Source organism: Phyllostomus hastatus, unplaced genomic scaffold (genome assembly GCF_019186645.2).
Source record: "Phyllostomus hastatus isolate PE091 unplaced genomic scaffold, TTU_PhHast_1.1 phas_contig_57, whole genome shotgun sequence".
NCBI lineage: Eukaryota > Metazoa > Chordata > Mammalia > Chiroptera > Phyllostomidae > Phyllostomus > Phyllostomus hastatus.
In genome coordinates this window covers 4087100-4098572 of record NW_025333912.1, presented here as the reverse complement: position 1 = coordinate 4098572, position 11473 = coordinate 4087100, and the positions used below count along the sequence as shown (strand labels likewise).

Sequence of the window (11473 nt, the reverse complement as noted above, 5' to 3'; positions counted from 1 at the left end):
TACATTTTTCAGGTGGACTGTGTCTTTTCCTTTTATTTGTAATCCCACCAGTCCCTGGCCTGTCCCAGCACTTTTTATGTAGTGGCTGCTTGGTCAGTACTTCTTGAACTGGGTCACTTATAATAAACTATCGCCTTGGTCAAACTTCTTTTTTCCTAAGACTGTGGCACTAATTGAGAAAATTCCAAGTGACTGAACTTTTTTAACCAAAGAGAGTAAGAGTCACAATGTGTGTTTACCCAAGACCTGACACTGTAATTGTACCCTTTTAACTAGTTCGCTTCTGGGTGAAATGTGGGGAATGCAGCTTCAGATGTAAGAAGCGCCACAGATTGAAAAGAGCTGGAGAACCAAGTTTTATGAAAGCAGTTCAGTGCCACTGAGGGTGAAATAAGAGAAAAACAGAACAGATCTATGAATTGTTTAAGTCCACTGTGGACTGCTTTTGGTCTCTTCTAGGATTTCCTGGAGCCTGTGGACTGTTATTCACCATCCACATATGCATATATAAAAATATACCATCTATAAATAGCCACCTGCCTTTTCAGTGAAATTAAAGATGGGAGAGTTGGAAGAGAATTTCCCAGTATAATTACAGGTTCAAACCTACAGCTGTTACACTTTTATAGTTCTACCCAGAAAATTTCTTAATATCACTATTTTCTATCAAGCACATTTTAAAAAGCCTACTTTTTCTTTAATGGTAAGAGACAAGATATTTATTTCCTGCCAAGATTTCTCACATACCTACTTTAAAAGATCAGGTGTTGCGTGCAGTTATTGTGTAGACCAATTTTGTTTTATAAACTGCAGAAAATTTTCACAAGTGTTTCTGCTCCTTATCTAGGGATTAACACCAAACTCCTGCCAATGTTTTTCTTAACCTTTGCACGTGCCCTTGCACAAACACTCTCCCTCACTTATTTTCTGCCTTAGAGGTGCCCCCTTAAAAAAATCCCCAAGCTTCTAAAATTCTTAGGTAAAACTCCACTACATAAGGACACACCACAATGTGAAATGAATTAAACTGAGCACTTTTATCTTTGCTTACAAAAAAGCAGGTAGTAATTTATTCATACACAGTCTTTGTTCCCTCACTAAAGAGCAATGCTCTTCAATCTTTGAGAGCCTCAGAGGACCAGGCAGTGCTGAAAAGAGGAAAGGGACACATTTATAGGAGTAGTCACGCAGCTCTCCCCACAGAAGGGTCTAAGTGCCGTTAGCAGTTAATTTGTGAGCAAAAAAAACCCTGTTGGGAGCTTTCCACCTACTCTAAAAGCAAACATTCTTAACAAGCGGTATTAGTGTGGTGTTAAAAAAGGCATGCTTTAACCTAAAAGGTGTCATTTTATGAGCAAAAACTGGATAAACCTTAAGAGACTTAAAGTCGGTATTTTCCCCCTTCCTTGATGCCCAAATCTTCACAGGTTGAGATGACCTCACACCCATTGTGACGAAAACCCTGGAGCATCTTAAACCTGCTCTGCCCAGAGTGCAGCGGCGTGACTTCCTCCTCCTGGGGAGGACCGTCTGTCACTGATTTTCATTCTGTGTGTTTCTAAAACACACCAGCCGTGTGTGAGCCTGTTAATTAAAACAAAAACAGAGCTGTTCCTGTTGAGCTTTAGAAGTACAGAAACTTAGAGCCCAAGAAGGGAAGGAAAACAGCAGCATCCAGTCTGCTGCTGGGTCTCCATAGCTGCCCGAGAATGAGGCGACTACATTATGAAAAGCCAGGAAATGGGCACCTGAATTAAAGAGAGGCCGGGGGTGGGGGGTGGGGGCGCGGGAAGCAAGCTAGTGAGGCTTGGAATTGGAAGTATTCAGAATGCTTTTATCATTTCCCTGAGAGACTGTTTATTATCAAAGTGCCTGGATAGTGGAGGCTTCTTAGTCTAATCTGATTCCCCCGTTAGCCTCTCCAACCAGAGGAAAGAATAGCTTCGGTGACTTCTGAAGCCATCCTGGGGTTAGGCATAGCGTCTATTCCTGCCAGAGCTGCTGAGTCACTGCCACCTTCACTGTCACCTCGGGGAATCACTTGACCTCTGGGTTCCAGTGACCTAGAAGGCAGAGTGAAGCTTATAGCTGAGGAATGCTCCATATGCAAGGTTCCTGATATCTGGAATTGTCTACTGACTTTCCTGGCCAACCTGAAGCCAAAGGACTTAAGTATTAACAATGTAGAGAAGGTTCGTCAGGATACAAAAACACAAATCAGTTAAAAACAAAACAAAACTCACTGAATTCTTCCCAAGAAAAACAGACCAAAAATATCTTCTAGTCCTCTTTCAGATATGTACTTCACCTCTGAAGGGCAGTAAAAACATGGATCAGATAGCACCTCTTTACAGGGGATGCTTGTTCTGTACCTTCAGTAAGTCATCCAAAGCAGGATGTGAAAAGGCTTAGGGGAGTGTGTGGTGGGTGGTGTAGAGGGTGGCAGGAAGCAGCAACAAAGGAAAAAAAATTAAGGGACAATTAAAGCATTCATTACACCATATTTTAAAAGGCAAGGAAAAAAAGACCTCACTAATATATCACCTCTTCCTCTTCCAGAGACCCATCCAATGGTGTCCCTCCACACCTTGTTTCCATAACACAAAGTTTAGTTCTTTGGCTTAATGATATACAGGCACTGTAAACTAAATAAATGTTCACTCTGTATTTTAAAAAAATTTATTTGTGATCTGTACATGTGATAAAGTGGGGCTTCCTTGTAGACTTTTAAAGGCAAAACAAAACAAAAATCCAAAGTAAAAATGTATAAATACAATATATATTTTCTTACAAAAAAATGGGAGATTTACAAAATATACATACTGCACTTGTCTCTATTTTACAAATTTCACATGCAAGAGATACAACAAAAAATATCCTGAAAAACTGCATGGTGGGAGTTTTAAAAATCTGACAAATAAGACAGTTTGGGGGGATTAAGAAACACAAGGTCAACGTTAACTTGAATATAAAAAGCAGCTCCACTCAACTGAACATTAGATTATATGAAGTAACTTGTATTTCTGACAGCACCCTCTATGACTTAAAAATGGTTTGAAATGGCATTTAAAAACTGTTTTGAGACACAGGACAGTGTTGCAAGATTGCAGGGTGGTGTCAAAGGTGGAGTGAGTTTCGCTCCCGTGATTCTCTGCTCAGCTTTAGACCATTATGCAAAAGAATCAGAGTTGTTATAGAAAAAAAGTACATGATTTAAGATTAATAAATTTAAATCATCCAGCACATTTCAAAGAACTCCAGAATGACTTTGAAGTTTACCTTCTTTTAATGATTTTCCTTAAAACGGGGGCCCATGATTTGAACTGTCCTTTTCATTCACTATCATTTCTGGAGGTCACCTCCCTACCCAGCCACACAAAGACAGGGTCAGCACACACGTGATGTTTTATAAGTGGATTTGTGGGACTACAAAAACAGGACAAAAAATTGTTTTTACTTTTTAAATGCAATGTACTGTATTGTGGAGACTGAGACATTATGCTCTTCCTTTTAACTGGAAGGATTCAAATTAAAAAAAAAGAAAAGAAAGAACCTAAATGCAGGTTTATAGGAAGGAAAAAAATGGAGAGATAACCCTAAACATTTTACAGAGCCCATTGAACCATGTGTTCTGAATTAAATTTATGTAAAACAAACAACAAAACCCTCTGCATTTTCTTTAGCCAAGTCAGAACCTCTGACCCAATGGGGGTATGGATGCACAGGCCCTTTCACTTTTCCTTAAAAAGGAATGTTTATCTCAACCGAATTAGCATCCAGAGAGACCTCAGATTTGCTCGACTTTGCCTATAAAAGTTGCTGTCTTCACAGTTATGCCTTTCCACAGAGAGACACTTTTGTTTCCTCTTTTGTCTCTCACAACAAAGACAAGGGGGAAAATGCATTCCTGTTTTGAAAAGCAACAAGTCATCACTTCTTTTCAGGCTATTAAACCAAATAAAACACCCTTGTTTCTTTCTCCTGCCTTCCACAGAACATTTTAAAAATAGCAGAAGTACCTACTACTCATCTCCTTTGCATCATCTCGAAAAGCTATCTTCATTTCGTTTGCATCCTCACATTAGGATTCCAGGAGGCAGGCCTCCCAGGACTTCCAAATGCTTATTTTACAAGACTTGAAAGGAGTGGGGGGGGGGCGGGGGGGGGGCGGGGGGGGGGCGAACCAGGCGGGAGGGGGCAGGGGAGGAGAGACTGTACTGTCTGACCCTGGAAATTAACCCATCTGGGCTCCAGTTTGGCCCCAGTGAAAAGAGATTATGGTTTGACCACCGCTTGACAAGGGCACCGCAGGGAGTCCTCCCTTTTTCCAACAAAGCAGCCGCTGCAGACAGAGCTGTACCTTTCACCCGGGCCTCACAGGACTGAAGACAGGCCACTTGTCTTGCAGCAGGGGAATCGCTCCCAGTCCCAGTTCAGCCGGATCTGGGAAGGACTCAGAGCAATCTTCTCTTCTCCAGAGGCCAGGTCGGTCCGTACCGTACATGATAAACACCATCATTGTTAGTTTCATTACCATTATCCTGCAAGTCTTTGCCAAAAGTCTTTTCACCCGACCCATCTTTCCACTCAGGCCTCCTATCCCAACCCTATCCCAACTCGTCTCACGTCTACATTAAGTTTTCTCACTTCGAAGTCACCTCTCATTGGAGGGGGAGGGGGTTACAGAAACAAGCCCTCCACCCCGAAGTTCTTTCCCTACCGCGCCTTTCCCTCGGTGGGAGAGTGGAGGAAGGGAGGGTGGGGGAAGGGCCGGGGCTCATACCGCAGTCTCCCCCTTGCTGCTGTGGCTGAGTCTGTGGTAGAAGCGGCGCCAAGACTGCAGGGTCTTGCCGGACCAGATCCAGAAGCCAGTTGTGATGCCCACGATCATGGTCATCAGGTATTTGATCATGAAGACGGTGAAGTCGGGGCTCATGGGCGGGAAATGGCCGGGCGGGCAGGGCACCGCGTAGCTCTTGCACGTCTGTAGGAGCCAGGTGCGCTCCCAGTGTTCGCGGAAGGCCTGCTCGTAGAAGTAGCAGGCCAGGACGATGGTAGCCGGCACCGTATAGAGCACGCTGAAGACGCCGATGCGCACCATGAGCTTCTCCAGTTTCTCGGTCTTGGTGCCGTCGTGCTTCATGATGGTGCGGATGCGGAAGAGCGACACGAAGCCGGCCAGCAGGAAGGACGTGCCGATGAAGAGGTAGACGAACAGGGGAGCCAGCACGAAGCCCCGCAGCGCGTCCACGCTGGACAGGCCCACGTAGCACACCCCACTGAGCAGGTCCCCGTCCACCTGGCCCATGGCCAGGATAGTGATGGTCTTGACTGCGGGCACCGCCCACGCCGCCAGGTGGAAGTACTGCGAGTTGGCCTCGATGGCCTCGTGACCCCACTTCATGCCGGCCGCCAGGAACCAAGTGAGCGACAGGATGACCCACCAGATGGAACTGGCCATGCCGAAAAAGTAGAGGACCATGAAGAGGATGGTGCAGCCCTCCTTCTTGGTGCCCTGCGCCACCGTGCGGTAGCCGTCATCTGAGAAGCGCTCCACGCACACAGCACGGTCCTCCAGGAGGAAGCCGGCCACGTGCGCCACCGCTACCATGAAATAGCAGCCCGACAGGAAGATGATGGGCCGCTCGGGGTAGCTGAAGCGCCGCATGTCCACTAGATAGGTGAGAACAGTGAAGAGCGTGGAGGCACAGCAAAGCACCGACCACACGCCCACCCACAGGCGGGCGAAGCGCCTCTCTTCTTCTTTAAAGTACATGAGGCCGTTGGCGCGGCCAGGCTCGCACGGGGCCCCGCAGTCGCGCTCGCCCAGGAAGCGGTAGCCCAGGTAGGGGGGGACCTTGAGTTGGCGGGGGCACGAAAAGGGAAAGGTGGTACGGCCCCGGCCATCAGCGGCCCCCGGGGGCACCGCAGTGAAGGGCAGGTCCGGCATGTAGGGCGCGGTGGGGTAGGCGGTAGGGCCGCCGCCCGGGCTCCCGGAGCCGTCGGACGTGTTCTGGCCGACGCAGATCTCACCGGCACCATGCACCGGGAAGTTCTCGCAGCGCAGCCGCTCTGGCCACTGGAAGCCGAACTTATTCATGAGCGCTTCGCAGCCCTGGCGGGCTCGCTCACACAGAGAGCGGCACGGCGGGATGGCCTTGTCCAGCACGGTGCACACGGGTGCGTACATGGAGCACAGGAAGAAGCGCAGCTCGGGAGAACACTGCACCTTCACCAGCGGGTAGAACTGGTGCACCTCGAGGCCCGCGTCCTCTTGGTTGGTGTGACCCAGCAGGTTGGGCAGGATGGTCTGGTTGTAGGCGATGTCCGTGCACAGCGGGATGGAGATGAGCTGGCAGAAACCGTGGTCCGGCACCGAGATGCCCTTTTCGCCGTGGTATGGCTGCGCCCCGGCGCCCGCAGGCACCAGCGCGCCTAGTAGCGCAAGCACCAAGGTGCATAGGCCCACGAGAGAGCGCGGCATGGCCGCGCCGGGCCCCCGCATCACAGGTCGTGGGTGCAGCGGCGCTCTCAGCTGGAGAAGCGCGACAAGGCAGCCAAGAGAGGCTTGGATCCCGGGAGGCGCCACCGCGCCGGGCTCATGAGAGTCCTCCCGGCGCCGGGGCCGGGCCGTGGGCGGCGCAGAGCCGAGGGCGCTGCAGCTGAGGTGCCTGCGCCGCGGGGGCGCCGCAGCCGCCTCCACCCAGCAGTCGAGCGGCCGCCGGGGGCCCAAACTCCTTGGCTTGGGCCAGGGGCGCCGCCTTCTCCTCCTCCCGCGACGTAACGGTGCGGCTTTTTCTGCGGCGAGGAGCAACAAGCGTCTCCAGTTACTACCTTTGAAAGTTTGCCCAAGTCTTCCGACCCACAGCGCACAGCAACGCGCGCGCCCCCCACACCAAGTCCAGCCCCCCGCAGGGGAGAGCCCGGCGTCGCCGACTGCTAACTGAGGCCGCCGCCTCGGCGGTGCTGCTCCGCCTCCTCCCCTCCGCTGGCCGCCGCCTCCTTCTTCGCCTTCTTCAACACTCCCCGCTCCTTCTTCAGCTCCAAGTTTCAGCCAAACGGCTGATTCTCGGTCTGAGTCCGGCCGGTGCCTAGGAACCAAGAGCTCAGCGAGTTCTTTTTCGATATCCAGTTGCGCCGCGTCCGAAGCTGCGAGGTCCGAGTGCCCGCGGCCTGGGCCTGGCCTTTTCAGCCCCGCGCAGCTCTGGCCCGTGGGTCCGGGGGCCCTCCACCGCCGCCACCGCCGCCGGCCTGGAGAAAGCGCAGAGTAACGCCTCGGAGCCGCGCAACTCGCCAGAAGAAGCGTCGGGATCGCGGGGTTCCGGGCTGCCCCACCCCCTCCCCTCCCCCCATTCACAAACCACTCCAGGGGCGGGTCCTCGAGTTTCAGGGATGCCCAATAGCGGCGTTTGTTTTCTGTGTGGCCGCCTTCGGATTGGGTGGAAGTCGGAAGGGGCAGGCGAGGGAACCTGAGAGGCGGTGTCTGCAGCGCTCTGGGCGGATTCCTGAGGGGAGGGGCAGGGGGCTGGGAGAGAAAAGTTAAGAAAAACTTTTACCCTGAATTCACTTGGGGGTGGGGGGAGGTATACGCACCAGAAAGGGGGTTTGCTTGAAAGATTTGTTCCTTTTCCGAGCGCGCTATAATGCACATCCCTGAATGGCGCATCGGGTTAGACTTTTGCAGGGAGAACCAAGCTGAGAATAATGCAGAGCCTGAGCAGACAGAGACGTGACCCGGAGTCACGTTAGCCCTACTTGGTCTGAAAATGCTGGGTTTCGCCGGGTCTTTTAGGAAGCCGGGTCCTAAATGTAGGCTTTGGTATGGGGCAAAAGGGGGTGCATCTCTCAGATCGCTCTTCTCTCCCCAAACCCAGACGACGTGAGGTCACAATCCCCTCTCATTCCCACTCCCGGTTGTAAAAAGGAGGAGGGGCCGCGTCCGAGGAGAAATCGGAGTCGGGTGGAGGGGGCCCACTTAGGCGGGAGGAAAGGCAGATCCTTCCAACGGGAGCGCCGGGAGCGGGGACCCTCCCCCCTCACGCCGGCCCCAAGACGCCCCAACCGCGCGCACGGCCCAGAGTATAGGGATCTGATGTAGCTTTAGTGAGGTTGTGAGAAAACTAAGTGTCGTGGCCGGGGTGGTGGTGGTGGTGGTGGTGGTGGTGGTGCAGGGAATGGTTATAAAAGTAACCCGAGACAGTGCAGAGGAACACTGTACGGTTTAAAGCATGTCTTGAATTGCCCTGTTTTCCCTAGTTTTTCGGGCGCGTGGTCATTTAGGACCCCATCTTCATTGCAGAAGCAATAATTTGATCCTCTATTTGGAATATGGGTAGAAGTGTTTTAATATGTATTACAAACCAGGGCATTTGCTAATTAAAGAGTTTTCAAAACACAAAGAGAGGGTATCCTTGTTCTCGGGTAGCGTTTTCTGATTGGCAAGCGGTCTTTTGTTCCATCAAATATTCGCCCTGCTCGAAAGCACTGGGCGCTCACGCGCGCTCTCCGATCACTCTCCGCGAGGTCAGAAGTGACCGCGGGCGGGGGTGGGGGTGCCTGTCCCCTCTCCCGGGACAGCAAGGAATATCAGAAATTGCCCTGCAGGAAAGAGACGTGTTGAGAAAGGAAAAATGCTGCCTCTCCCTCTGCCACACACGCACATGCACACACAGTCACGGAGAAATTCTGTGCTTTAAGAAACGTTACCCCTGGCCGAGCCCTTGCTTCTGCCAGTCTCAGTCCCAAGCGCTGGAGCCCCGAGTGATGATTTCTGATCCGGCTTCCTGTTTGCAGAAGTTGCTGTCCCTGCTACTGCCCTCGGGGAGTCTCTTCTCCGGGAGAAAAAACACTGATCCTGCAATCTGAGACAATTCCTCGGGTTTCTTCCCTTCCGCTGGAGCTTTTGGCTTCCTCTGTTTTTCTTTTATTTTCTATTACAGAAAGTTACTAGGCACCTTTCCTTCCAATTCACAGTTTTTACTCGTTTCCCACTTCTGTTCATGGGACTGGAGGGCTGGATCATTTGGGCCGACGTAGGGCGTCAGACGCTCGCGCTCTCCTCGGGTCCTCAACAGGGGTCCCCATCATGTTCCCCCAAAGCGTCGTGTCCCTCCCACACCCGCAGCAGTAGTTTAAATGTCTTTGCCGGGTTCTGCCTCAAGGTAATATGAAGGATTAATGATATTTGCTTTAAAAATGTTTCCTTCCTTGTATTTTTTTTAAGGGCTCCTCTTTTTCTTTCTGAATTTTTATTCATATTACCTAACATCGGGGAGCATTGATGCTGCTGTGAAAGATGTTGTTTGAGGACAATGCTGCTGCTTTGCTTTGTCATTTAAAGTGTGTATGGTGGGGAGTTGAAAATCCTTTTTTCTCTCCGGGAACTTTAGGTTATCCTCCTTTTCGAAATCAAATTTGCATGCTTATTTATCAGGCCCCAGATCTAAGTCATTTTTGCTTATTGAGGGAGAAATTGCAAGAACTGTCATCAAATGAAATGAAAACAGACAGGATAAAATACTGCATCTGAAATACAACTGAAATCAGTTTAGTTGATGAGCTTCAATTCATAGATGCAGACAGCTCCCTGATGTTAGGTAATAGGGTAATTATTTAGAAAGAAAAAAAAAAGAAAGCCCTTAAAACTACAAAAGATGAATGAAATATTTTTAGAACAGTCTACACATAAGATGCAGAAAATCCATCCCAGGTGGAAAATAGCACTGATAAGAGTCCTCTTGGTCTATCTCAGGCCGACAAGTATAAAAATCAGAGGAGCAAACCCCAATTTATTGGAAAGTGTTTTTTTTTAAGATTATTTTTAAAAATTCACTCCACAATTATTCTGGAAAATCAGAATTTGCTGTTGGAGAAGGTGGGGTAGCTTTCTTTCCATACCTTGCCTGATACGGAATGCTGTGATTTCAAAGAGATAAGTCAGATCAGGAAAATAAGTTTACAGTATAGGGCTGAGTAGTCTGTTTTAGGTTCTGTGAGAAATGTAACATTGGTTCGCATTCTGTCTAGGATCAGTTTAATTTTCTTTTCCAAACAACACCTTCCACACCCAACTCCTGAAGCCACTAACTGATTGATATCTTCTTTGGTGAGCTAAGGGTGGAAAAATTTTTAAGTGTCTGCTGCAAAACTTCTAGTTGCCCCTGCCCTTTAAAACAACAAAGGCTTTTATTTCTTCACATCATAGTCATGTGGTCCCACAGAAAAGTGATGCTATTAATTGGCACCAATTATTTAAATGCTACTTATTTTGGCCAAGTCCCAGCTTCATCTAGTTGAATTACATTCTGATGTCAGGCCATATTTGAAAATGGCCACCTTTGCGGTGCCACAATCCTGTGGTTGCAGTGAAATGCCAGCTGCAAGAATTACTCATGCAAAACCAGAAAGGGCAGCTTGTAGCTCAGCATCTACTTCCCTTTTTGTCCTCTCTTTTACCAGACAACTTGTGACTTCATTACATAGAGGACTTGGAATTTCCAGTCACCAGGTTGCCATTGACTTCTTTCAGGTTAGTTTGAAATGCTGGATTCTTCCCCAAATTGGAAGTCTTGTCCGTAATGCAGACTTTGAAGTGTTATGAACATAGAGATATCTAGATTGAATAAGAGGAGGCCATGCTAAAGTCCTGTGACATATGCTAGGCCCCACCCAGTGGAGGTGATTTATATCATAAAAATGTTTGACTATTTCCTTTGTTGCATGAAGGTTGTATTAGTTATCTATTGTTGTATAAAAACAATTACCCCGAACTTAGCAGCTTAAAACAACAAACATTAATATTTCATAGTTTCTGTGTATGGTGGGTCCTCTGGCTTGGGGTCTCTCATGATACTGAAATCAAGGTGTTGGCTGGGACTTTAGTTACGTCACGGCTCAACTGAAGGAGGATTCACTTCCAAACTCACTCGTGGCTATTGACAGGCCTCAGAGTGTCCATTTCCAATTCATCATGTGGCTGTTGGCAGGTCTTACTAGCTGTTGGCCAAAGACATCAGTTCCTTGCAATGTGGGTGTCTTGTAAGGCCACTTCAGACATGGCACCTTGTTCCCCCACAGCAAGTGGACAGAGAGGGAGAGGGAGAGGGGGAGAGAGAGGGAGGGAGGGAGGGAGGGGGAGAGAGAGAGAGAGAATGCATGCAAAAGGCAGCAATAAAGATAGAAGTCATAGTCTTTCTGTAACCTAACTTTGGAAGTGAAATCCTGTCACTTTTGCCATATTCTATTCATTAGAAGCAAGACACTAGGCCCACCCATACTCAAGGGGCAACAGGGGCTACACTTGCGCATGAAAATCCATCGGAGGGCCCTGGCTGGCATAGCTCAGTGGATTGAGCTAGGGCTGTGAACCAAGCATCGCGGCTTCAATTCCCAGTCAGGGCACATGCCTAGGTTGCAGGCCACAACCCCAGCAACCACACAGTGATGTTTCTCTCTCTCTCTCTCTCTCTCCTTC

General features: G+C 49.2%; 1 protein-coding gene across 1 annotated transcript; it reads right to left on the bottom strand.

Moving 5' to 3' along the window:
- Positions 1-4178: 4178 nt before the first annotated feature.
- On the bottom strand, positions 4179-7402 carry FZD7 (frizzled class receptor 7). Its single transcript, XM_045847678.1, has one exon. It carries the CDS (start codon positions 6503-6505, stop codon positions 4778-4780), a length of 1728 nt encoding a protein of 575 aa, XP_045703634.1. The 5' UTR covers positions 6506-7402; the 3' UTR covers positions 4179-4777.
- Positions 7403-11473: the final 4071 nt, after the last annotated feature.